General features: G+C 37.3%; 1 protein-coding gene across 8 annotated transcripts in view; it reads right to left on the bottom strand.

Moving 5' to 3' along the window:
* PLS3 (plastin 3) overlaps nucleotides 1–23,877 on the bottom strand; it is a 73,185-nt gene that overhangs the window by 31,006 nt on the left and 18,302 nt on the right. For 2 of the 8 annotated variants that reach the window (XM_014834264.3, XM_070503012.1), the window contains exons 2-3: nucleotides 5,086–5,169; nucleotides 2,478–2,563 (exon numbers count right to left, since the gene is read on the bottom strand). In XM_014834264.3, the coding sequence (XP_014689750.1) occupies nucleotides 2,478–2,550 (73 nt within the window). In that variant the 5' untranslated portion in view covers nucleotides 2,551–2,563; nucleotides 5,086–5,169. Of the gene's footprint in view, nucleotides 1–2,477; nucleotides 2,564–4,600; nucleotides 4,677–5,085; nucleotides 5,170–10,227; nucleotides 10,452–16,504; nucleotides 16,636–23,877 lie in introns of those variants that run through there. The other 6 variants (XM_044763388.2, XM_044763387.2, XM_014834265.3 and 3 more) reach the window with 6 other exon arrangements.

The raw sequence follows: 23,877 nt of genomic DNA, 5'->3' as shown, positions 1-23,877 counted from the left end.
GAAATACTGGAAACAAATGTTGAGAAAGTTAAAATAATTTAATGAAAATATACTGCTTGGAGCTTAACACTAAGCAGGTGCAGAAAGTGTGTGAAAGGAGAACTTCAAATCCTAATACTCAATTTATTGCTAGTAAAGAGAGTTTCAAAGCACTATTAATTGATTGCACAAAACCTATGATTAGTGATAATTACAGAGATTTTCTCCACACACTATGATTTTGCTGAATTTCTAAAGAGATAATCAAGGCTATTATTGTTAATAGATGGAAAAATCATATAATGATTTCCATATTTTGTCACAATTGAACTGAGACAAAGTAGTCCTCCCTACCCTACCCACCAAAATAAGAAAAAATTGTCCCTGACAGGAAAATAAGTCACAGAGCTTGTTTTTAAAATCTAGTTTCCTTGAATAAAAGAAAAAGGATTTCCATAACACCTTTGACAGTTGCCGGAGGGCTCCATAACCAACAACAACTAAAAACTACAAAGATTTTAAAGGAAAATCAAAAGATTCAGCTGGGTCTTTAAATACTTTTCTAAAAGACAAACTACGCACAAGCCTTATGCTGAAAATACATATAAATTTTATGCGCTACAATGTAAATGGCCAAAACCTGTAGTAATAAATTCCGCTATGATGAAAATCTTCATAACAAAGGCCCTTTGAGTCTACAGCTGATAATGACAAAGTCCCAGTAGATGAACAGACTGTATATAATTCCTCGGGATTCAATCAGTTAAATATTTATTGAGAACTTAACATGTGTGCATCACTGAGCTAGATACTGAAGGGGGAATACAAAAGAATAATATGCGGAACAGGCATTTGGACTCCAGAATTCCTGTTTACAGCATGTAGAGTAATAAGAGTCTGCATATCTTAGGAATATATGCCTGGTAGGGACTTCAATGAGACATATAGTCCAACCTTCTACCTTTGGGAAGCTGCCTACCCTAAACCCCCCAAGACGTATGACTTAAAATAAGACAGTGGTTCTACAATGACCCTTTCTTGCAGTCCAAACTCTAAATGAGCCCTCACTTAGTGCAATTTAACCCCATTTCCTCCATGAAGATAATTGGTCAACCCTCTTTATATCATTAAGCTTTCAAGGAGCAACTCAGCTCTTTTACTGATGAAAGTATTCCAGTTCCATCAGGTAAACAATATTTGAATTAGCTTTAATTTCTAAAAAATATCGCATACAAATATTTCCAAGATGCTGCACGTGAGAACAAGGTCTGTATTCAACAATAAACATTTATTTGAGGAGGTGAGGTCTTGAAGATTAAACAATAGCAACAATAAGTTATGGTCCCTACCCCAAAATTGTATTCATAAGGAAACAAATCAGGCTGCCCCCAACACTGAAAGATGAATGTAAATAAAACAGAAGGTTCAAAAGAAATGCAATCCTAAACACCATGATAAGGCGATTTCTATAAAATAATGATATTTTAAAAATCTTGCAACCAAGAATTCACCTGCTATTTTTTCATAGTCAATCTAATATCAGACTGGGTAGTACCCTTCTTACAGTAAGTGGTATCTATGGTAAATTAATCGACTGCCTTTTTTCATACAGACACACAAAATTGTGTTAGATTTAGGACTATTCGATTTTTTTCTAGTTAGAATTCTGATGGGATTATGAATAGTCACTCTGGCTGTCCCAAGACATGCTGTTACTACTAAATGCCTTCAGAGAAAATGTTGATTTTCCACATAGGTCAAAGAGTAGATTCTGATTTAAATAACAAATTATTATGATCTAACTTTATATGCTTTAAACAAGGAGATACCAAATAGTGACACAGTCCACCTCTCTAAGCACATGTTGACTTATACATACATCAATAATCAGTTCTTACCCTGTTTTCTCATTATCTTCTACTGACTTGACCTGAGCACTGAAATTTGGAACGTAAATACTATAAACTGCTTCCAAAGCTACTAAATTCTAAGACATGTTATACGATGTTAAAAGGATAAACCAAATGGCATGCTTTGCCTCTCCATCTTAGCCAGATGCTTTAGTTTAACGTGAGAAGGTAGAACAGTCGCCTTTATCCAAAGGCACAGAATCCATGAAAAAGGCAATAAAGCCAAGGGTTTTAACATTTTCAGGGGTCACACATCCCTTGGAGAGTGTGGTAAAAGCTCCAAATCCTCTCCTCAGAAAATACGATACATTAAATACTATAACGACGCAGTTTGTCTAAAAATTTTAGGAGCCACAGCAGCCCCCAGTTAAGGACTGCGACCCTGGACTAAAAACCTCTGACCATAATAGATAGTAGATATAATCAGAACTAATACAGTTTAAAGCATAACTTCTAAAACTTTATCCCACCAATTTAACTATCTTGCCCTAAGGTTCATGATTAACCATTCATTTAAGGTTTTAGAGTAATAATTTTGATTAGGGCTAAAGATTGCTTTACTATAGTTACACTACAAAAATTACTTACCAACTTTTGCAAAGGCCTCTTTGAGCTCATCAAGCTCATCTTTGGAAATCTGAGTGGTAGCCATCTCATCCATTTCTAAAGAAGATCTAAAGAGAAACCAAAAAGGTTTAAGACTTTCAAAAATTTGGGGGATGAATATATTATAGTCACTCCTGCGAAATTCTCATCTCAGGGATAATTTAAACAGAAATGCAAACTACTAAAACCTCTGAATAGGTTCCCACATTTGTAGCTACAGCCATAATAAAAGAAAGATGAGAAGTCATCTTTTACCAAAAATTATTCAGAAAAAAATATTTCTGAATCTTCCTTCTGAGGCCAACATCTTATATTACGTTCAAAGAGTGTAAGGAAGGGCCAAGGTACGCAACAATGACACGAAAGAGACACATAATAGAAATTCTTGGTGATATGTTTCAAAACTAAAAGTCAAAATTATGTGACCAAAGATTCATGTAAAATAGAACTTTTCCATTAAGCCTTTATCTATCTATCTATCTATCTATCTATCCATCCATCCATCTATCCATCTTACTGGCTATTTCCATTTTTTCTGCCTTATTGAGATATAATTGACATATAATATTGTGAAAGCAAGGTGAACACCGCGATAATTTGATATTCATATATATTGTGAAATGGTTACCACAATAAGGTAAGTGAACATCCATTACCTCACATTGTTACCATTTTTTCCATTAGGCCACATTAAAATCACTCACTGTGAAAACACTGATTTTCAAATAGCATCCTAACACCTATCAGTCACTCCCATTAAAGAAGGAGGCAACGAAAACAAATTCTATTTGGCTTTGATATAGAAATACACACAGTGTGTGCTAATGAACACAGCCTCATGCACAGAACTAATTATATTATTTGAGTTTACACCCTTTGAGATTTGGTCCTATTTTACCTATTTAATCAACAGAGAGGGGTTGGCACACTATGGCCTATGGGCCACAATCTGGACCACCGCTTGTTTTTGTTGGTTTTTACAGATAAACATTTGCGGTCAATTTTGATGATAAGGCACATTAACTTTGAACCCCAATTAAGTGAAATGTTATGCCAGAATAAAAAGAATTCCATTCTTCTCATCAGTAGATCTATATTTCCAAAACAAAGTACTCAATTATTATTATATTTTGAATTTTGTCAGTAAAAATTTGTGGAAATAATATATTTTATCCTTGATATTAAACAATACAACATTCTTGATGTTTTTGCCTCTTGGCGCACAATATTTATGATTTGGACCTTCACAGAGAAATTTTACTGAGCCTTGCAATAAAGAAAAGAGGTCTGTATCACAATGGATGATCCCCAAATATGAACGAACCTATTAACAATTTTGGGACAGAAGGAAATGAAAACGATTGTGTGTTGCCTTTTTTGGCTTTGTTTTCTTCTCTCTTTTGATCTTTTTTTAAGGACTTTACCTTTTAGAATTGTTTTAGGTTCACAGCAAAACTGAGCAGGACGTACAGAGAATTCAGTTCCCATACACCCCCCTGCACTCACACACACATAGGCTCCCCCATTATTAATACCTCCCACCAGAGTGGTACAATTGTTACAGGTGATGAACCTACATTGACCCATCATTATCACCCAAAGGCCAGAGTTCACATTAGGTTCACTCTTGGTGTTGTACATAGCATGGGTTTTGACAAATATATAATGACATACCTCCACCATCAAAGTACCAGACAGAACAGTTTCACTGCCCTAAATGTGTTGCCTTTTCAAAAAAGTATTCTATGTGTTAAATTTCACAAACTATACAAAATACAAATTTGAGATCTTACATTTATCCCTTTTAGACATTTTTATTAAAAGTTAAAAAACTACTCACCAACTCATCATTTTGCCATTCAGACTAATACTCAGTACAGAGAGGCTCTCAAGAGAGAGCTGGGCCACACCTGTCTTTTCACAGTCATAGCTGTCATCTCTAGAACCTATCACAGGCCCAGGCACACAGTAAGGCACTCACTAAAAGAGTACTTTAATAAACTCACCCATTCAACAACTATGTGCCAAGCACTACATTAGATAAATTCATATTCATATTAATTTCCTGAACCCTCACAACAGGCTTATGAGGTAAATAGTCTTACCTCCTTTTGTCTTCCTAGATAACTTAGGTTCAGAGGGACCACAGAACTGGAATTCAAACTCCGGTTTCTCAAATCTCTGAGAAGTTTTAAAATGACCATATGATACTATTAGCTAAGTTTCCACCATAATGCAATACACATTCACAATGACTGGTATTTTAAAAAATTAAATAAAAACAGACTTTTAAAAAACATGAAACATGGCCGGCCCAGTGGCATAGTGGTTAAGTTCACATGCTCCGATTTGGCAGCCCGGCTTCAGAGGTTCGGATCCCACATGGACCTAGCTAGCACTGTTCATCAAGCCATGCTGAGGCGGCATCTCACATAAAACAGAGGAAGACCGGCACAGATGTTAGCTCAGTGACAATCTTCCTCAAGCGAAAAGAGGAAGACTGGCAACAGATGTTAGCTCAGGGCCAATCTTCCTCAACAAAATACAAAAACCATAAAACAAAATTTGCCTGTTCACAAACTTTTCTTACCTATGATTTTAAGATGACACTAAAGACAGACAACTTCTCAGTAGCTAAGTTGAGTAAAAACACCTTTCAGAGGAGTTTCAGGATCTATAAGGTAAAGAAAGATCTTCAGTTAGGTATGAAGTCAGGTATTTTAAATATTAAGAGTAAAAACTGAATTTTCGTAAGTTAAACTGCAACCTAATGGCAGTAATTTTAAAAAGTATTCTATATTTTACCAATATAGTGTTCAACATTTCTGATTACAAAAATACTATATGGGATTTGCTCCAATTTTCTTTACGCATATTTTAAGTAATCATGCTTTCAATACGAAATTATTCCCCATGTCCATGAATTATAGCACGTAGAACAATGGCACAGAAAGTCTGAAAGTGAGACCATCTCAGAAAATCCAAAACATGTGGCCTCTCCTTTATCTCTAAAGGTCCTTTCCAGTTTGGGCAGTTGCTGAGTAATAATCTAAAGTATGTGAGTTTAAAAAAAAGGCAATTGATTTTATTCTCATACTACTGTACCATTTCTATACAAGAGAAAATTAGACAGAGATGGCTCTGGACATACCCCCCCACCCCCGGCCTCCAACCCTGCTGACCGGTGGATCTGACTAAATCCTTCTCTCCCGCGTCTCCCCTGTGCAGGCAGCAGGGCTGAGCGGGGTAGAAATCTCTCTCCATCTTCTTCATACCCCTCCTCAACACGCATACACTGCTATCCTCACACAATTTGACCGATATTTTAGGCATCTGTTATGTGCCTAGTTCCTGCCCTCAAGGAATTTACAATCTGGGGAAGTCAACATGTAAATAATTATAATTCGACACAAAGTAAATTAGCGGCTGCAGTAAAAAGTGTAGAAGGGGGAAAGGCTCTGGAGTTTCAGGATTATTGACTCCTCCCCAGGTAGGCCAGGAAAGCAGTACTTTTGCTCTTCCTACAAAATCAGGGAATACTTAGACCTCATAGAAATGATTTCAAGGCACCGGTTTACTTAAATAAAATTAATATAACACAGCATTTAAAAAAACAAGATATACTTTCAACTTTTCTAATTTCTTATCCCTAACTTGTCTTAATAAAACCCTAAAATGACTTCTTTTACACCTGTAACTCAGATTTTTCATCTACAGGAGACATTAAGACGCACGCCTGAATCAGAATACACAGAAGAGCTGGAGCGGGCATATACCCCCAAAACGACATTTCCAGGCAGCTTTGGTCCAGGACAACAGAATAGTTTAATTTAGGAGTCTCTCAGTTAAATAAACTCAATTTTATTTACCTAAATAATTATTTGAAAGTAAATAAATAAACGTTACCCTGAAGCACCTGAGCCCAAACTGAGAACCACAAAGTCAAATTTGAAAGGCTCACAGTATACGCTTTAGTCGATAAAAATCAAGATTTTTAAATTAGCTATTTAATGCAGATGTTTCCCCATTATGAATGAAAAAAGGTTTGTCTTCAAGACTACTCATAGGCACTTGACGGTATCTTTAAGGAAATCAAACAATTAAGCACTATCTTGGGAGAAAACATCACATTTAAGTAACTTAGGAAAGACGTCCAGATTTTTTTTTTTTTTAAGATTTTATTTTTTCCCTTTTTCTCCCCAAAGCCCCCCGGTACATAGCTGTATATTCTTTGTTGTGGGTCCTTCTAGTTGTGGCATGTGGGACGCTGCCTCAGCGTGGTCTGATGAGCAGTGCCATGTCCGCGCCCAGGATTCGAACCAACGAAACACTGGGCTGCTTGCAGCGGAGCGCGCGAACTTAACCACTCGGCCACGGGGCCAGCCCCAAGACGTCCAGATTTTTAAAAATTAAAATTTTACACACTAACGTTGTGGAAGCTCTATTCCTCTTCAGGGGGCAGTCATTGTACTGTAGGGTCTTTTTCTCTCAAAGCAACTAAAACATCCAGACTGGGGCTTATGAAGCAAAACAGAGGATTTGCCATCATTGCTGCCCTGTAGACACTTCACCCGATCCGGAGCACCTGGAGCAAGCGGCTGTGCCTCACCCAAGGACGTAGTGTGCTGTAATGGGGAGGCTGCGGGGTGGGGGTGTGGAGTCACAAGACAGCAATTAATGTCCAGGCTCTGCTATTTCCTGGCAGTGTGTCCACGAGCAAGAGCAAGTTTATTTAATCTCTCTGAGCCTCAGTTTCTTCATTTGAAAATAGTGATAACACTATGTACCTGCTTCCCCAGGGTCCTCATGAACATTACAGATGGCTTATGTGAGGGCAGACGGTAAATTACGTATACAGTATTATACAACACCCTGAAATCCTTAATGAAAGAAAATGGCGAGTAAAAGAATGCCTAAGTAATTGTGCGAGGCTATATAAATATAAGGCATAGGTTCTACTGAGAAATTTTTAAATGGGATACATGAAAAGTTATCCCCTTTGCCCTATAATCATTGAATACAGAGTATAATAGATGTCCTTCCTATATAAAAATTATAAGCTTTTAGTCGAAGTAATTTAAGAAGGATAGGCCTAAAGAAAACCCGTCAGCCACTTTTTACCCATGACTCAGTTTGGCTCCTTCATAAGGCCAGTTTCTAAACACAACTTGAAGAGCAGCCAGAAGATGTAAAAGAAAGAAATACAAATTTTACTTCAAATGTTTCAGGACCACTTTTAAAAACAGCTGACAGCTTTTCAATATGGTCACATTCTTCCTAATGTGCACATTTTTTTCATGAGCGATGAAAAATAAAAGGTGAAGAGGTAAAACGTAAATATTATTTGCTGAATAAAAGTTTAATTTCTTTTTTTAACTTAATTTCAGAGTACGTGATTGACAGGCAATAAGAAAGTCTGACTTTTGAAATATGTCCTTTTCCCCTGTCTGTCTTCCCACAAAAGTGAATTTTATTTACAGGGGCGGGGGAGGGGAGAGAGAGAGAGAGAGAGGGAGCGCTGATGTTAAAAAAAATATATATATATTTTCCCTCCATTTAAACTTAGCAAGTGAAATGCTAATGAAAAATAAAAACTCCCAAGATCTCTGCATTTTTCTGAATTCTCTCATCTGCAAAGCACTTTGCTCCGTCCCAAATTCTGCTTCCTCCGGAGCTCCTGTGCCGCGTCCTCTGTAAAGGGAAAGCAGCAGGAAGAAAGCAAACTCTCTCACTCCCTAAACATCCGAGGCACAGGAAAACAGATTTTCAAATAAGGGAATAAAACAAAAGCAAACAAAACCTTGTTTGTTTGTTTTTTCATAAAAGGATATGGTGTACAACTGGGTCTGAATTCAGGGCGTCACCCATAGAGGAATCGTATGCCTATGAAGTCATCCCTAATTACAGAGTTTGACTAACAATACGGCAATTATGAAACCACTCCACTGGCTCACTTAACTATACTTAAACCCTGAACACAAATCTTTGCTGAGAAAGGTGTAGCTACAATTAACTACCTGAAACTATTACTCAAATTCTGAAAGGAATTTGATGCAGATGAGGAGGGGTGCCTGTTTTCATCCCCTAAAGCAATTCACCTTAGGAATGCAGCTGACTAAATAATCTATTTACTAATCTGTGTCATTCAGTACCATGTGGGTCAGGAGGCAGGGCACACACGTTGGGAAACTCATCCATGGATAATTATAGTATGAACTTCATATTTTTTTCCTGAAATCGAAAGGCAACTAAAACGTAAAAGCAGAGGATATTCACCAAAGACTTTCTCCCAGCCGCTAGCATGCCCGGTAAGTAGAACTGGGAAAGGCTGATTACTTAAATCAGAGATTTGGCAACACGTACTGAAGCTCGTGTCATGCAGAAGAGAGCAACAAAGGGTGGACAAAACATGAAAGAACACATTATTTCACTATAAATTTTAAAAAAGCCATAGTCACTTCTATGTGTGAACAATTCAACAGTGGTCAACAAAAGAGTGTATTTGTCACCTTCCTTGGTCCAAAACAAGCCGTGCTTTGGAACACCCACTCTTCAGGAACCTACCTGGACCAACAGAAACTGCCACCCTGCCTCCTCCCTAGTTAGGTACGTCAACAGCATTAGTCTCCAGGCCAGATGGGTGTGCGCTACTCTGAGCTAAAGCTCACCTACTCTTGCCGTGATTACTCAAACTCCAGTCCCATGACTTTAGAAGATTTCTACTTGAATGTCTACCATATTCACCAACTTACTCATTTACAGTCAAGCCTTAACTGAAGGCTTAGGATGTACCTGGCACTGTGTTGGGTGCTGCAGACATAGAGAACTAGCACCCAAAGTCCTCTTCTCTCGAAGAGCTTACTGTCTACTGGGGGAAACAGATTGAAAAACAAAGACATAATATGAGTGCTCTCATGCTATTACAGTCATATTTACTGAGTGGTGGGCCTCAAGAAAGGTTTTCCAGAGAAGATGATTTTTGAACTTTATCTCAGAACATAAGTAGAATTCCTCTGACTGACATCACTGTAAAGGCATTCTAGGCACAGAGACATAAAGAGAAAATGATATTCTGGAGCTGGGGAAAGGTAGTGTGGTTGGAGCACTGTGCCTAGGGTTTGTGACAAGACACAACTGGAGCAGAAGGTCGGGGTCCAATTTTGAAGGGCTACACTCAAAATCTGGTCTTGACCCTCTGGCCAAGGCAGAAGGAAGGTTAATGAGGAGGACTCCAGTCAGGAAAGTCTAAGTGTCTACAACTGAACTTATTGCCACATTATTTCTCCCCTTTTCAATTCTCTCTCCTGCCAAATCAGGTCTCCTCTTCAATTTCCCCTTTCCTCAGTCTCCAGGGCTTACAGATTTGAGACTGCAGTTTGACCACAAGAAACAAAGGGAGGATGAAGTAAATCACTAAGCACTCTGGATTCTTCTATCATACCCTTCATCACCTCCCGTCTGGCCTATTTCAAAAGCCTTTTAGCTGATCTATCTACAGTCTTGTCTCCCTTCAATGTAATCTTTACACTGCTAACTTCCTTAAGAGCAGATCTATGATATATTCCATACAAAAGAAAGACCCAGTTTTTAAGCACAACATTCAAGGCCCTACACTTTTCTGTACTGATACCTGCCTATCTTGCCAATGTTACTTCCCACTACATACACTGCACCCTTGAATCACACTTTATAAAGATACCCTAATCCCCAAGCACGCCATATATTTTCCTACCTCCATTCTTTCTCCTCTGTGGTTCTCTCCAGTGGAATGCTCTTCACCCTTCTCCTATCTACTCTTCAAAAGCATCTTTGAGGAAGTCTCTTCAGATTGTCCCCACTTGAGATAAAAGCTCTCTCTTCCCAGTACTCTCACAGAACTGTGTGTTTTCTTTATTACAGCCAGTGCTGGATTCTTTCAGACAGCTCCAATTTTAGATATCTTGCTTTACCGTCACACTATAAGTACCAATTTTTGAATGAGAAAATATAGTCACCACAAGGATAGCATTTAATACTATTATATAAAGGTCTTTGATGGAAGGGACCATATCCCACTCATCTTCATATTCCCAGCCACTATTCACAGTGCCTACAGAGTAGGTAGTAATAATAATAATAATTAAGATAATAACATATCATTGTAAGTTTATATTATACCAGCTAACATTTATGGAGCACTTGTTATTTACATGGACTGTGCTAAATATATACATTATGTAATTTACTTCTCAGAAAATCTCTATGAACCAGGTAATATTGTTATTCCCATTTTACAGAGGAGCAAACAGGTTTAGAAAAGTTGAGTAATTTGCTCAAAGTCACACAGCTAGAGAGTAGAGCCAGGTCTCAATCTTAGGTCCGCCCGACACCAAAGGCAGTATTCTCAACCATTTTGCTATATACTGTGCCTCTTTGAGAATGGCTTATTGAATGAACTTCTTTCCCCAACAAGGCCATACACTTATGAGAGTAGAAATACAGCTTACTTATCTCCGTATTGACCACAGAGCTTAGTACGATGCATGGACACAGTGCATTCTCAATAAATATCTTTTGAATCAAATATCGCCCACAATCATTTTGACCATGTGAGTCCCCTTTTAAGAAACTATAATTGCTTATGTCTAAACAGATGACCTAATCTCTGCTTGATATTCCAGGTTCTCTAGAGTGGTCCTACTAGTCACATCTAACCAGTTTTACCTTTCAACAACGCTCAAAATTACCTTTTCGATCACAGCCATCCTCCTGAACATGTCCTGCTAATTCCTACATCAGTACCTTTTGTTTTATCCTGCCCCCCCTTCCTCTTTCCTTCTGTCCCACTAAGGGCTCTCTGTATCTACCTCTCACATTTATAATGACCTCCTCTTTATTTTTCTTCTCCCCCATCCAAATTCTACTCTACCTTCAAGGTTCAGCAGAAGCCTCATCCTCTCCCAAACCATGTTTCCCAATGACTCCACTCCCTGTTGATCTTTCTCTTCAACTCCCACAGGATTTAGAATTTTGCCACAAAATTTAGCAATTTAATTATAGACTTTCTCCTATAGTTATATAAGTGCATGTGAGGACAGCCTGGCTGGGACATCCTACTTGCTTCAGTTCAACTGCCTCCTCCACACAGATGGTCACTGGGCACATTTGGTCAAAGAGAATAATCTCCAATAAAAGGGAACCATTCCTATCAACAGCACACAAGTTCTTGTTTAACTACTTGCTCTGCAAATCTTATTTCAAGATAGTTTGTTTCTCAAAAACAAAGTCTAAACTTCATCTTCGTCTCATATACTCCCACAATAATAATCCATTGCTGGATGCTGGGTACAGAGGCATGGCTCAAAAAACGTTCCAACTGACTGCAATGTTTCAAGGGTAGTGATAATTCCCAGCATGCACAATACCCAATGATTATTGAAACTGTACTAGGGAAGAAACAAGAGTCTAGGGTAGTTAAGTGACTTTGCCCAAGACAGAGCTGTGCAGCAAATGTAAAAGTAAAAAAGCGTGTGTGAGAGAGGTAATAACTACTCTTACCATAAAAACAAAAGCAAAGAGGCTATACATCACTTTGTGGAAAGAAGGCCCATGCCTATTACACCCTATGGAAAGTAATTTACAAGCTCCTAACACATGTGACCATGATATTGAGAATGAACTGTTGCCAGAAAATGTAGATAGTGACCCCTCTAGCTAATACTAACTTGTTTTCGTTACTTAATGGATAAGGGATTCATTTAATCCTTGAACTGAAATCACCAAAACTGTAATTGTGTAAAACATACTGAATACAGGCAAGAGGTTTAGTAAAGACTATATATTTTAGAGTTCTAAAAGGTCTTTCTTCACAACATTGGTGTTAAATGGGTACTGACAATAAAACAGGTCATATTTTTTAAAAATAGGGACACAAATGCTCACTTCTTTTTTTTTTTTCCTGAGGAAGATTAGTCCTGAGCTAACTGCTGCCAATCCTCCTCTTTTCACCGAGGGAGACTGGCCCTGAGCTAACATCCGTGCCCATCTTCCTCTACTTTCTATGTGGGATGCCTACCACAGCATGGCTTGCCAAGCGGTGCCATGTCCGCACCGGGATCCGAACCGGTGAACCCCGGGTCACTGAAGTGGAATGTGTGCACTTAACTGCCGTGCTGCTGGGCGGGCCCCTCACCTTCTCTTGTGGCAAATTCATTCCTGAATGACATGCTTCTGCTTCACTGTATTTAATATTGCTTAATTTCTGCCTCTTAAATGTGAAGTACTGTGAACAGCCACTCCAGTTGTATCAGTGCTAATAAGTTAATATAAACATAACCAAACACTCAAGTATCTATGTGACTTACTTTTTATTTTAGGATTTTTTTCATGCATAAGTCATCACTATGGTACCCATAGTATTTTAGCGATTACAACTGATTTTTCTCAAGGAGCAAGCAGCCTGGAGTTTTGTTTGCTTCCTTTGAGAAAATTTTAACAGAATCTCAGTAAAGGAGTAATTTTAATAGCTTAAGAGGTTATATGCATCTTTCTCGATTTAATGATTTCTTGCTCTGAAAGTCAAAACAAGTGAGTCACACCCTAAATGTCCTCACACCTGTCACAGGTGCCTAGTCCTAAAAGTTTAGGAAAGGTTAAAACAGAAGGTAAAGGGGTCAAGGATTTTACTGTTCGTGATTCTCGCACCTCAGCATTATTAAAAATTGTTTGTTATAGTCAATGCAGAGAGCGAACTTCTATGAAAGCAATAGTTGACATGTACAGCATACTTTTCAGGCCTACATCTCCTGATAATTCTACTTGATGTTTCAGCCGCAAATTGGTAAAACTAAAGAGGACATCACTAGATAACCCGGAATGAAACCGACAGTATTTTCCCATGAGGCAGTGTTACATATGCTGTTAGGTTATACAGTATTCGGGACTAGAGAATAAAGCAACTGGCTGAGGGAACGGAAATCTGGATATATTTAGCAACTATGCTTCTACAATCCATTTAGATTAAAATAATCTGAACACAAAACCATTTCATTTCAGGTAACATAGTATACCATTTCAGGGACATTTGTGAAGTGACCTGAAAAATCTTACCTACTGAAAAATATGTTTCAAATTCCAAATCGACGGAGAAACGAACTTTGGAAGGCTCTATCAGTGACTGAAGGCTAACTCTACCTTTTACCCAACTCCAAGTAGCTGCCTACCTATAATTGCAATTTTGCCTTGGATATACCCAAAAACTTTAAGGAGACAAACATTAGTTACTGTTTAATATGAAAAAGGGATTGCTATCTCCCGCATGTATGCTGCTCCAACAATGCCTACAGACGCAGGAGAGTGGCAGGAAGGTTTGAAAAGAGCAGGGGAGCAGAGACTGCTGTTGTTTGCAAAGTCACGCGTGGGGGACTGCACAGTTAAACTAAGCTCTCTTAGCCCTCTTCCTACTTCTCTAACAACAACGACTAATTACGCCATCTTCAATTTCGTTTGTATTGTTTTAAAGGAGATGCACTATAGAGTCCTAGCTGCTAACCCCAAACTCCCTTTCAGTGCCTGATGACCAACCTCTCCTCTATCTCCTCTACTAGTCTGTGAGCTCCTTGAAAGCAGGGTTGGGATCTTACTTGACCTTGTATCTCGGCTCACAGTGAACACCCACCAAATGTTTGCTGAATAAATAAACTCTGATGGAGGTAAGCAGGGAAAGTGAACAGACTTAAACACAATGCAGGCTAAACAGCCGTCTCATGCGGTTTTAAAAATGCATGCTCTGTAGAGAAAGCTGGGAACAAAACAGTCAAGACATATTAATGTTCCCACATTCCTCACATGCAATTGGCCTGTTAGCGTGCTTTAACTATCTACTCTTGTTTAATACTTCAAGATACGAAAAAACTCTTCAAGATGTTTGCAACCAGTCCTTTGAATTTAACTGAAAGTCAAACAGAAAGGTTTTTTTTTCAGAAACAGCTTTGCCTCGCAACGATTTTGGCAATCAAGCAGCACATTTCACCTGCATAATAATACACATTATGCACAAATCATGTTTTGACAAATCTGCAATTTATAGATAAAAGTAATGTTTAGAAATAAATGTAAATGGCCCCAAACTAAAGCTATAAATTTTTATAATGAAACTTTTCAATATATACAAAAGTAAGAGGAAATAGTACAACAAATGCACATAAACCCATCATCCAGACTCCACATTTGCTAGGATTTTCCCATAAGTGCTTCGTCTCTTCTCCCTTCTTGTCCTCCCTCTCCTTTCCCCTCCCTCCCTGTTCTCTCTGTCTCCTGAATTATTTTAAAGCAAACCCGTGATTTCACCCTACATAGCTATTAAGAAATGAGTTCATTTTCTGGAAATATCTCTATTCTATTCTAGAATCTAGCACTAGCTAGATTCTAATTGATCTTTTTTTTTAAGTACCAATATCTATGAGTCACCTAAACCCCAAAGGGTGCCCAATCCTGTGTCATTTCCTGGAAGACTATCAAATATCTCCATTTTAAGTAAAAGTTTCCTTTCCTCTTTTGGTCTTGATAAAAAAAGATAAGATCTTAAAGCAATGGCTATTTAAAAATAAGTTAATAACTTTTCCAATAATAGAAACATTCAATTCAATTCAGTCAGATTGAAGACATTCTTTAAATTCTTGTCAGACAAGCGTTTTGTAGATATTTAATGTACGTCTTACTCATGTTCTAAAAGCCCCTTTTCCCGCGATGAAGAATACTACAGCAAACCCAAAGACAACAAAATGACACCTCTCCTTCCCCCATCTTCACAAAGCTAAGGTTTACAACTCCTTAGATTGAAACAGGGTGTTCTCCTTTTAAAAAGTCTAATCTTTTCCATACTTCCTAAGTAACCTTTGACACTTTCCAAAAATGTCTGAATAACTCTTGAAAAAATAAATCTGCTGCTAATAAAATTAAAGAATGAATTAATAAACCTTCACACACATTCTCCTTTCCTATGAAAATTAACATCGAAGCCAAGGGCAATCTTCAGGTGTATATACATACATCACAAGGCAAGATCAGACTAGTTAACGTGCTTCAACTCAAAACAAGATATTACGATGTACAACTCAAAATCACCAGAGATACAATTGCAGCTTAGACTTGGAGCTAAGCTCAAAGCTTACCTGTTAGTCTCTGAAAGTGCCTCGGCAGTGTTATATACCCTGCTTATATGTGCTCAGATACAGTACCTGTTAATTGAGAAAACTAGATTCTTTTGTTTTATACTTCACTTGTTTTACTTCATATGAGTGTACTAAGTACAACCAAGCTGAGAGGTTACCTTCATGTCAGAGTCAGGATTTACATAACTAGCTATATTGGAACAAGGAAAAATAAAACTTATATGATCGCCAAGTGATGGCAAACCCTGGTGAGTTTGTGAGCAGTGTAAGTCACTATCATGATCACGTTATATCAACTCTACCAAACTTTCTTCACCAATGATTTTCATGTATCTTGTAAAGTATAAACAAACTCTAGACAACTGTGTCATAAGTCATTCTGTAAGAGTAGAATACCAATCTAATCATGACATGTTCTCTCATGACAGCTACCTCAACTTCTATCTCACAGAATTTTGAAAAACAATTTAACAGGGATCAAAGGCATTCAAAATCCCACCTCCCCCTTACCCAAGACATAAAGTAATGGTTTCTATCATTTAAACCATTTCTAACTTGATAGGTACGGCCATATGATTACAATTTCAAAACCAATTTTAAAAAAGTACAAAGTCCCTAAAATAGTCCCCAAATAAAGAAAAGACAGAATATATAGAGAACAGATTAGCATCTAAACTTCAAACATTTCTCTTAAGACAAACTGGATTCTATATGAATAAATAAGATTTAGGAAGTGTCTCCAAATGTTTAACTACCCAAACACATAATAAGAATTTCAAGATTTTTAAAGTAAATTTCTGCTTAAATATTCAGTAATCTAAAAGTTTGAGCCTAATAAAATAATATTAAAATAGTTACCCTTCTGTGAGACGAGAGCAAACCTGTTTCTTTCTCGAAGCACTAATAGAAGGAATCTCCCACGCCCAGAACGCCAATCTGGAAACCCAACATTCTTCTTACAATCGCAACTTGAGAGAGCAAGTCATAACACTTCCTGCTAGAAAAAGAGAACACCCTGACAAAAGAATGATACAATACTTATGAATCCCCTTCCTGTCAGCCTCACAGTATTAACGCCAAGTATTAATAAATTCTAATTTCACAATATTAGAGGCAAGTTAATTTTTTCATTCTAGCTCCACTGAAATCATGCAAGAACACAAGGGAGTTTAAAGTTGGTTCAGGTCAAATAGCTACAACCCACATACCTATTTAGAATTTGAACGTTAGCCAAGTAACCTGCTTATTTTAGAACACATGGAACCAGCTTCTCCCCAGCGCCCAAATCACTTGTTCATAGTAGACTACATTACTCAGAAAGGCTAATTAACTGTCTCGGACCACTTATGTTCTCTATTCTTCATTTCGATCCATACTTATTCATGCCTTCATACAACATTTACACTCCATATGCGAGGTATTGTAGCATTTATTGTATCTACATCCTGATTTTGGTTGAACAGGTAAGCTATTAAGTGTAGGAACTATATTTTCTACTGGCACAGTGTATAGGAAGTAAGCCAATACTTGCTGAACTGAATTTTCCATCGAGAGGCAGTACTGCAGAGTAGTTAAGAGCTCTGGAGCCAGATTGGGTTCAAACCCTGTCGCCACAATCTTTTAGCTGCATGTGTCCCTGGGCAAGTTGCTTAAGTTCCTGTGCTTCTGTTTTCTCATCCAGAGATAATAACTACTTCATAAATTGTTGTGATGCTTAAATGATTTAACGTGTAGTGAAAATTTAGATCATAGCCTGGCACATGGTAAGCATTAGATATGTGAGAACTGCTATTCTTCTTATTAAAATTTGCTTTTTAACTGGTGTAGCAACTCTAATCAGCTAATTGCTAAATTAAGCAACTGGTTAGTTGTGCGCGCCCTTTATGGGAGAGAACAGAAAATCAACAGGAGTACTGTGCTAGTCTCAGGAGGCGATTTCTAAGACCGACACACGGCAAGCCAATCATCTGAAAGGAAATGGAGCACAATGGGAGCGTCAGGGTCTTAGGAGTCTGCCAGACTGGAATTGAAGTCTGTGTGACCTTGAAGAAATTCCTTAGCTTCTCTGAGCCCTAGGTTCATATTTATAAAAGTGAAGCTAATTCCACACACTTCACAGGGTTGCTATGACGATTAAATGAGCCGATATAAGTACATAAGAGCATCTGCCCCCAGCGAGGTGTTCAGTAAGTGGCGGAAATTATTATAATCTGTCTGGGATATAACACACCTAATACGATCTGCTCTGTCTACCTAATAAGAACGAAAGTGAGATAATAGACACTCCAGTCCTTTATAAATAATATAAAACAAACAAAATGAAGCACTTTATGATAACATAGTGAAATCTCAAAGTAAGGAGGCAACTCACACTGCCCTCATTTGTAAAAAGATTTGGGACAGTCCATGATATGAGGCAGAGTGTTCTCCTGTCCTCATCACTAACCACCTTAGCAGACACTGGATTACATTTTGTCTCCTTAATGGAAGCACTTTATTTCATCAACAACAAAAACTTCATGAAATATCAAAAGACAACACAATTCAGAACAGAAGGAATATAGCAGCAGGAGCCAGAGGATGTGTTTTTCCATCTGTTTTCATCGCTGACTCACTATGTGAAGCCTCTTCAACTTTCCCAGGTCCCAATTTCGCCATTTGTAAAATAAGCATAGCATCATCTGCCTGTGACTGTCAGGGAATACATGAGATACGAAGCAACGCTCACGCACTCTGAGCGAACTGGATACACATGTATGTATTATCATGCATTTTACAGACAGAGAAAATTGGGGCACAGAAAATTGCCTCAGGTAAGAAGACAGGATCATTGTTAGAGCAGAAATACTGCGTTTTCCCAGCCCTACCTTTTCTTCAGCCATACTTGTCACTGCAGACCGCTTAGATGGGTCTGTCCCAAGTGCTATTAACTTCTTTAATGATAATGCTAACTAAAAATGGCTTCCTTAACTTTCCCGTTCCTGGTCATCTGAAATGTACATGCTTTCCAGCTTTCTGAACTCTAAAGCTAATCTTTGATCAGAGTGAAATCTGTCAAGACCATGTTGCTGATTTTAAGGTCTGTTCACCATAACAGAATAGAATTTATTTAAACTGGAAAACATTGTGGCGAAAAGTTCAAGAAATGGATACTCCCTTCAAAAATGCACATCTTCTATTTAGTAAACACTAAGACTTTTCCTAAAAGACTGTTCTATCACATCAGTAGTTCAACCAGTTTTAGTCTGGGGCCCGTTTTGTAACCTTCTAAATGTCTCACTCATCATCTGAGGTCTATGTGGATGTGTGGGGCTGGGTCGGGGGGAGAGGAGGAGTGTGTTTGTATATGTGCATGTGTGTGTCTGTCTGTGTGAACAGAATCTCTGTTTTTACCACGGGTAATGAAAATTGGTTTGGGAATAGAAAATGGTGGCAAATGTTGTGTAATAGGTTTCATATTTTTATAAGCAGGTCACAGAATGAAAACAACTTTTACATTGCATTCCACATTCACCAGGATGAATGCTGAGGAAAGCCAATGGAAACCAAACTATGTTTTATCTGCACACGTAAAGCTCTCAAGTTCTCTCTCTCTCAGATGTTACGAACAAAGCCACAAAGTTAAAAGTTCACACAGATGCACCTGTGGACACACACACATACCTCAGGCGGAAAGGAAGGAAAGAGGCACGCCCAAAGTCACATAAGAGTTTCATAGATGGATCAGTGTAACATGCAGTTAGAACGCTAGACCTAGGCATAGTATTTTTAGTCTCTTCGAACTTTCATTCAGACGTCATGCTCTCCACCACACCCAGTACTAGGTATATTCTATGTGTGACATATACACTTGAAGCCTCTCCCACAGTGCTTAATGACACACCTCAATAACACTGATCTATTGTCCTTTAATGAAACAGGATTTTACCCATCTTCATGACTTATAAAGCAAACAAATAATACCCACAGCAAGTGAAGCATTGAAGTGAAAGGATCTAACATAAAACAGGAGCCAAATTAACATGCAGGAAACTGCTACTGTAATTTTTGACTATATTGGAAAGTTTAGGAAATTTATATTAGGAGTAGTATTAGGTACACAAACTTCTTGTTGCATGGATGTGTCAAGTTTTAACAATAAAATATACCTGGTTCATGTAATCATTTTTTTCATATTTGAGAAGAAAATAAGCCACAAGAATATTTTAATTTCAATATTCCAAGGGATGTCTTCACAATAGTAAATATTTATTAGCTCTGTCTTATTATACATTAAATGATATACTTTGTCCTAACACACTATAACAAAAGGTTGAAATAAATAGAAGGTAGTTTTAAGTCCTCCAAAAATTATCAACTGAACTACACACAGGGCAAGAAACTGATTTAAAAGACATCTATGGTGACCATAGCTAACAATACTAAATTGTATATTTGAAAGTTGCTAAGGGAGTAGATCTTACAAGTTCTCATCACAAGAAAAAAGACTGTAACCATGTGAGGTGGTGGATGTTACCCAGACTTATTGTGGTGATCGTGTCACAATATACACACATATCAAATCATCATGCTGTACACCTGAAACTAGCCTAATGCTGTATGTCAATTACATCTCAATGAAACTGGGAAAAAGAGACATCTATGTTCTGTTCATAGCTAATAAAATCATACAAAGGAATAACTCATATGCTCTACACCTTTCTACCCTGAGGGTGTCTCATTCAAAAAAAGATGGATAGGAAAGGAAAGAGGAAAGAAAAAGAGACAGGAGAGGAAAAAGGAAAGAAGAGGAAACAACAAGAAAAAACCCAAGTAATTCATCGGTTCCTAAATTTTTGGCCTCAGGACCTGAAGACCCAAAATTGCTTCTTGATCTGCGGGTTAGATCCATCAATGCATTTATCATGTTAGAAATTACAACTGGGAAATTTTTAAGGTATTTATCTATTTAAAGACAACAATAGACCCATTACATGTTAACTGAAATAACGTTTTTAAATGAAAAATCACTATATTTTCAAAAAATTAGTGAGAAGAGTACACTGTTCACATTTTTTAATTGCTTTATTGTTTAACTTAATACAACGACAGCTAGATTTTCATTAATACAACGATTGCTGGATTTTCATATCTGCTTCTGCATTCAATCTGTCGTAATATGTCATTTTGGCTCAAGTATGTGAAAAAAATATGGTCTCTCACAGATACATTGTTAAAAGAAGGACTTTAAGAACTTTTTCAGATACTTAGGAATATTCCTCTTTATAATACTATACTAAAACTTGAGAAGTGGTAGTTTCTTAAAACGTTAGTTGTGGCATGGAATCTGATACCATATAAATGAATTTTTCATACTCTGTTACATTAAAATACATTGGTCTACCTTACACTTTAAATGCTTAATTTTTTATCCATGCTTGATGCTGTAACATCATGCACTGGTCATTTGGAACAATATTGTTTGACTAATGCAAATCTTCCAAATGTTGTCACACTTTATTTTACAATATCTAACAAGTCACTTTCATTAAAAACACCACCAATCTCATTAGAAAAGTCTAAGTATTGACACTTGGTAGCCGATACAAGTTTTCAAAAATTTGAATTTTTCCTTGAAAGCTCTGATTTTATCATTGGTAACAAATACTCTCAGTTACTTTCCTTGCAGTGACAGGCACATTTAGTTCATTTTTGATAAAATATCTGCCAAATACTCAGATCTGAATAATCAGCTAATATGTCATTCGATCTTTCAAGTAATAACAGTTTTCTATTTTATTTATTTATTTATTTATTTATTTTTTGAGGAAGCTTGGCCCTGAGCTAACTGCTGCCAATCCTCCTCTTTTTGCTGAGGAAGACTGGCCCTGAGCTAACATCCGTGCCCATCTTCCTCTACTTTGTATGTGGGACGCCTACCACAGCATGGTGTGCCAAGTGGTGCCATGTCCACACCCGGGGCCCGCACCAGTGAATCCTGGGCCGAGGAAGCAGAACGTGTGAACTTAACCACTGCACCACTGGGCTGGCCCCACGGTTTTCTATTTTTAAAAATGTAGGTAGTTTAGCTGGCAACTCAAACAACTGCACAAGTGCTTTTCCTCAAGACAACTACTGTGCATCCATAAGCAGGAGAAATGCTTTATGTGTGCTCCCCATCTCATCATATGGAATATTAAAAAGATGTATACCTGAGAGTCGAGACTTAATAAAATTAATTTTTCCTGCTTCATCAAGGACATTTCTAAATGAAATGCATGCTGTAGGTCTTCTTCCAATGGTGAGGAAACCGTTCAATACCATCTATTTCCAATGGTGTTGAATACGACGACTCGTAATACAGTGTGGTGCCGCTGCCTTGCTTCTTGCTAAGGCACCAGCAGTGTTACCCACCATTGCTTTTGCACCACCAGTGCAAATGTCAACACAGTGAAAAGCAAACAACATCTCAGTGTTATTATGCAAGTAATTTTGGTCCCCAAGGGACCATATGCCACATTTTTTTTTGAGAACTGGTGCTTTATTTAGTAATATTTGTGATGGATTCATCTGATTTTAAAGAGACAAAAAAATAAGGTCTGAAAGTTTTAACAAGAAATTTCAAAACTGAGAACACATTCCAGAATTGCATATATAGGTTTTAATGTGAGTTCTGTGGCTGTTGCCTTGTGAAAAGAAAAATTAATTTATTAATATCAATTCTGAGGGGACCAATCTACAGCTTATCTACTCCAAAGCACATTTTTCAGAATCAGGTTCAGGTCCATAACACATAAATTTCTCATGATAGTGTAGCTTAGAAACTTTTAATAAATTTCTTTAGAAGATTAAGAAAGACAATATATTTATTACGAAACTACTTAAAAATAGCCAGCTCATGTATAGCAAATCAGATTTTTCTTCTGATAAACAGTAAAAATTTCCTTCTCTGAGATAAACTGGAACAGAAAGGGTTTAAAAGTTAAACTCTGCATGAAATGCAGACATTATAACTATTTTAAAATATTAAAAACTAAGTGCACTATAGTATTTATGGGTAAAATAATATATGGGTTATTTTAAAGCAAATCCCAAAGAACAAATAAAAAAGAAGGGAGAGAAAAGATGAAACAAGAATATCAAATATTGATAATTGTTGAAGCTGGGGGTTCATTATGCTATTTTGCTTTGTATGTTTGTAAATTTCCGTAAAAATAAGTTTTAAAAAATTCCATGTGCTTATAAGAATTTGGAATTTTGGAAAGCAAAAATAAAACTCCTGGCTCGTATTCATTCACTAGACAAATACTGAATGGCCACCCACTCTGTAGAAGGCACTGTATTAGATGGCATCTGGAAAATAAAGATTTATGAAACATGCCTTTCACACCCAAAGGGCTCAGAGTGTCTGTGTCCATCTACGTAATTAATTCCCTAACATGGGTATAATGCCTCCACTATGACCACTTTAAGTGGCACTTATGCTATTACAAAGCACAACCTGGGCCAACTGAATTGCAAATCATTATAATGCAATTTTAAGAAAAAAGAAAGAAAAATTCGCATGAAAAGAAAATTTAAAAAGGAAATAAAAAAAAATAAGAAATGAGACTCTCTTTGGTTTTCCTCTATAAAAGGAAACGAACAAGAGATGTGTGCAAATATGGGCATGACCACATCATTTTTCCACCACAACCCATCATCTTATTTCACTTCAGGACAGGAACCATCATGTCATCTCCTTTGAGTCAGCTCTTGTACTACTCACATAGGCAAAAATAACTGAGTAATACATTCATTTTCCATGGTGAACATTACATGTATTAAGTATTCTATAATGCTTCAAATGACAGAAGACAACGTTTACAAATGCCACACTTGAACATTAATTTCCAGGGCTACTAGGTCCTTTCACCACCCTCCTCCACACAAATTAAGCCCGTCCCAAAGAATAAATCCACAAGTTAAGCTATTAACATTCCCTGGTTATTCAAGGGGTTCAATTATAACACTGATAAATGAAAAATAAAAGTGAGAATCAAAAAATCAAATATTTATCAGCTTCTAGTTTATTGCCATATCTTCCAAATAAAATGTCAATTTCTCCCTATTCAAACTTCAAATAAAATGTGCATGAGTTCTCAAAACTCATTCAATGAAGGTCTTTAAAAACTGAGTGATAGCTCTAGTGTTTTAATATTTAATATTCATTAAGCTCTATGAGGGCAGTGATTTGTCTGCTTCGTTCACTA

Source organism: Equus asinus, chromosome X, assembly GCF_041296235.1.
Source record: "Equus asinus isolate D_3611 breed Donkey chromosome X, EquAss-T2T_v2, whole genome shotgun sequence".
NCBI classification, from domain to species: Eukaryota; Metazoa; Chordata; class Mammalia; order Perissodactyla; family Equidae; genus Equus; species Equus asinus.
This window is presented reverse-complemented; position numbering and strand designations above follow the sequence as displayed.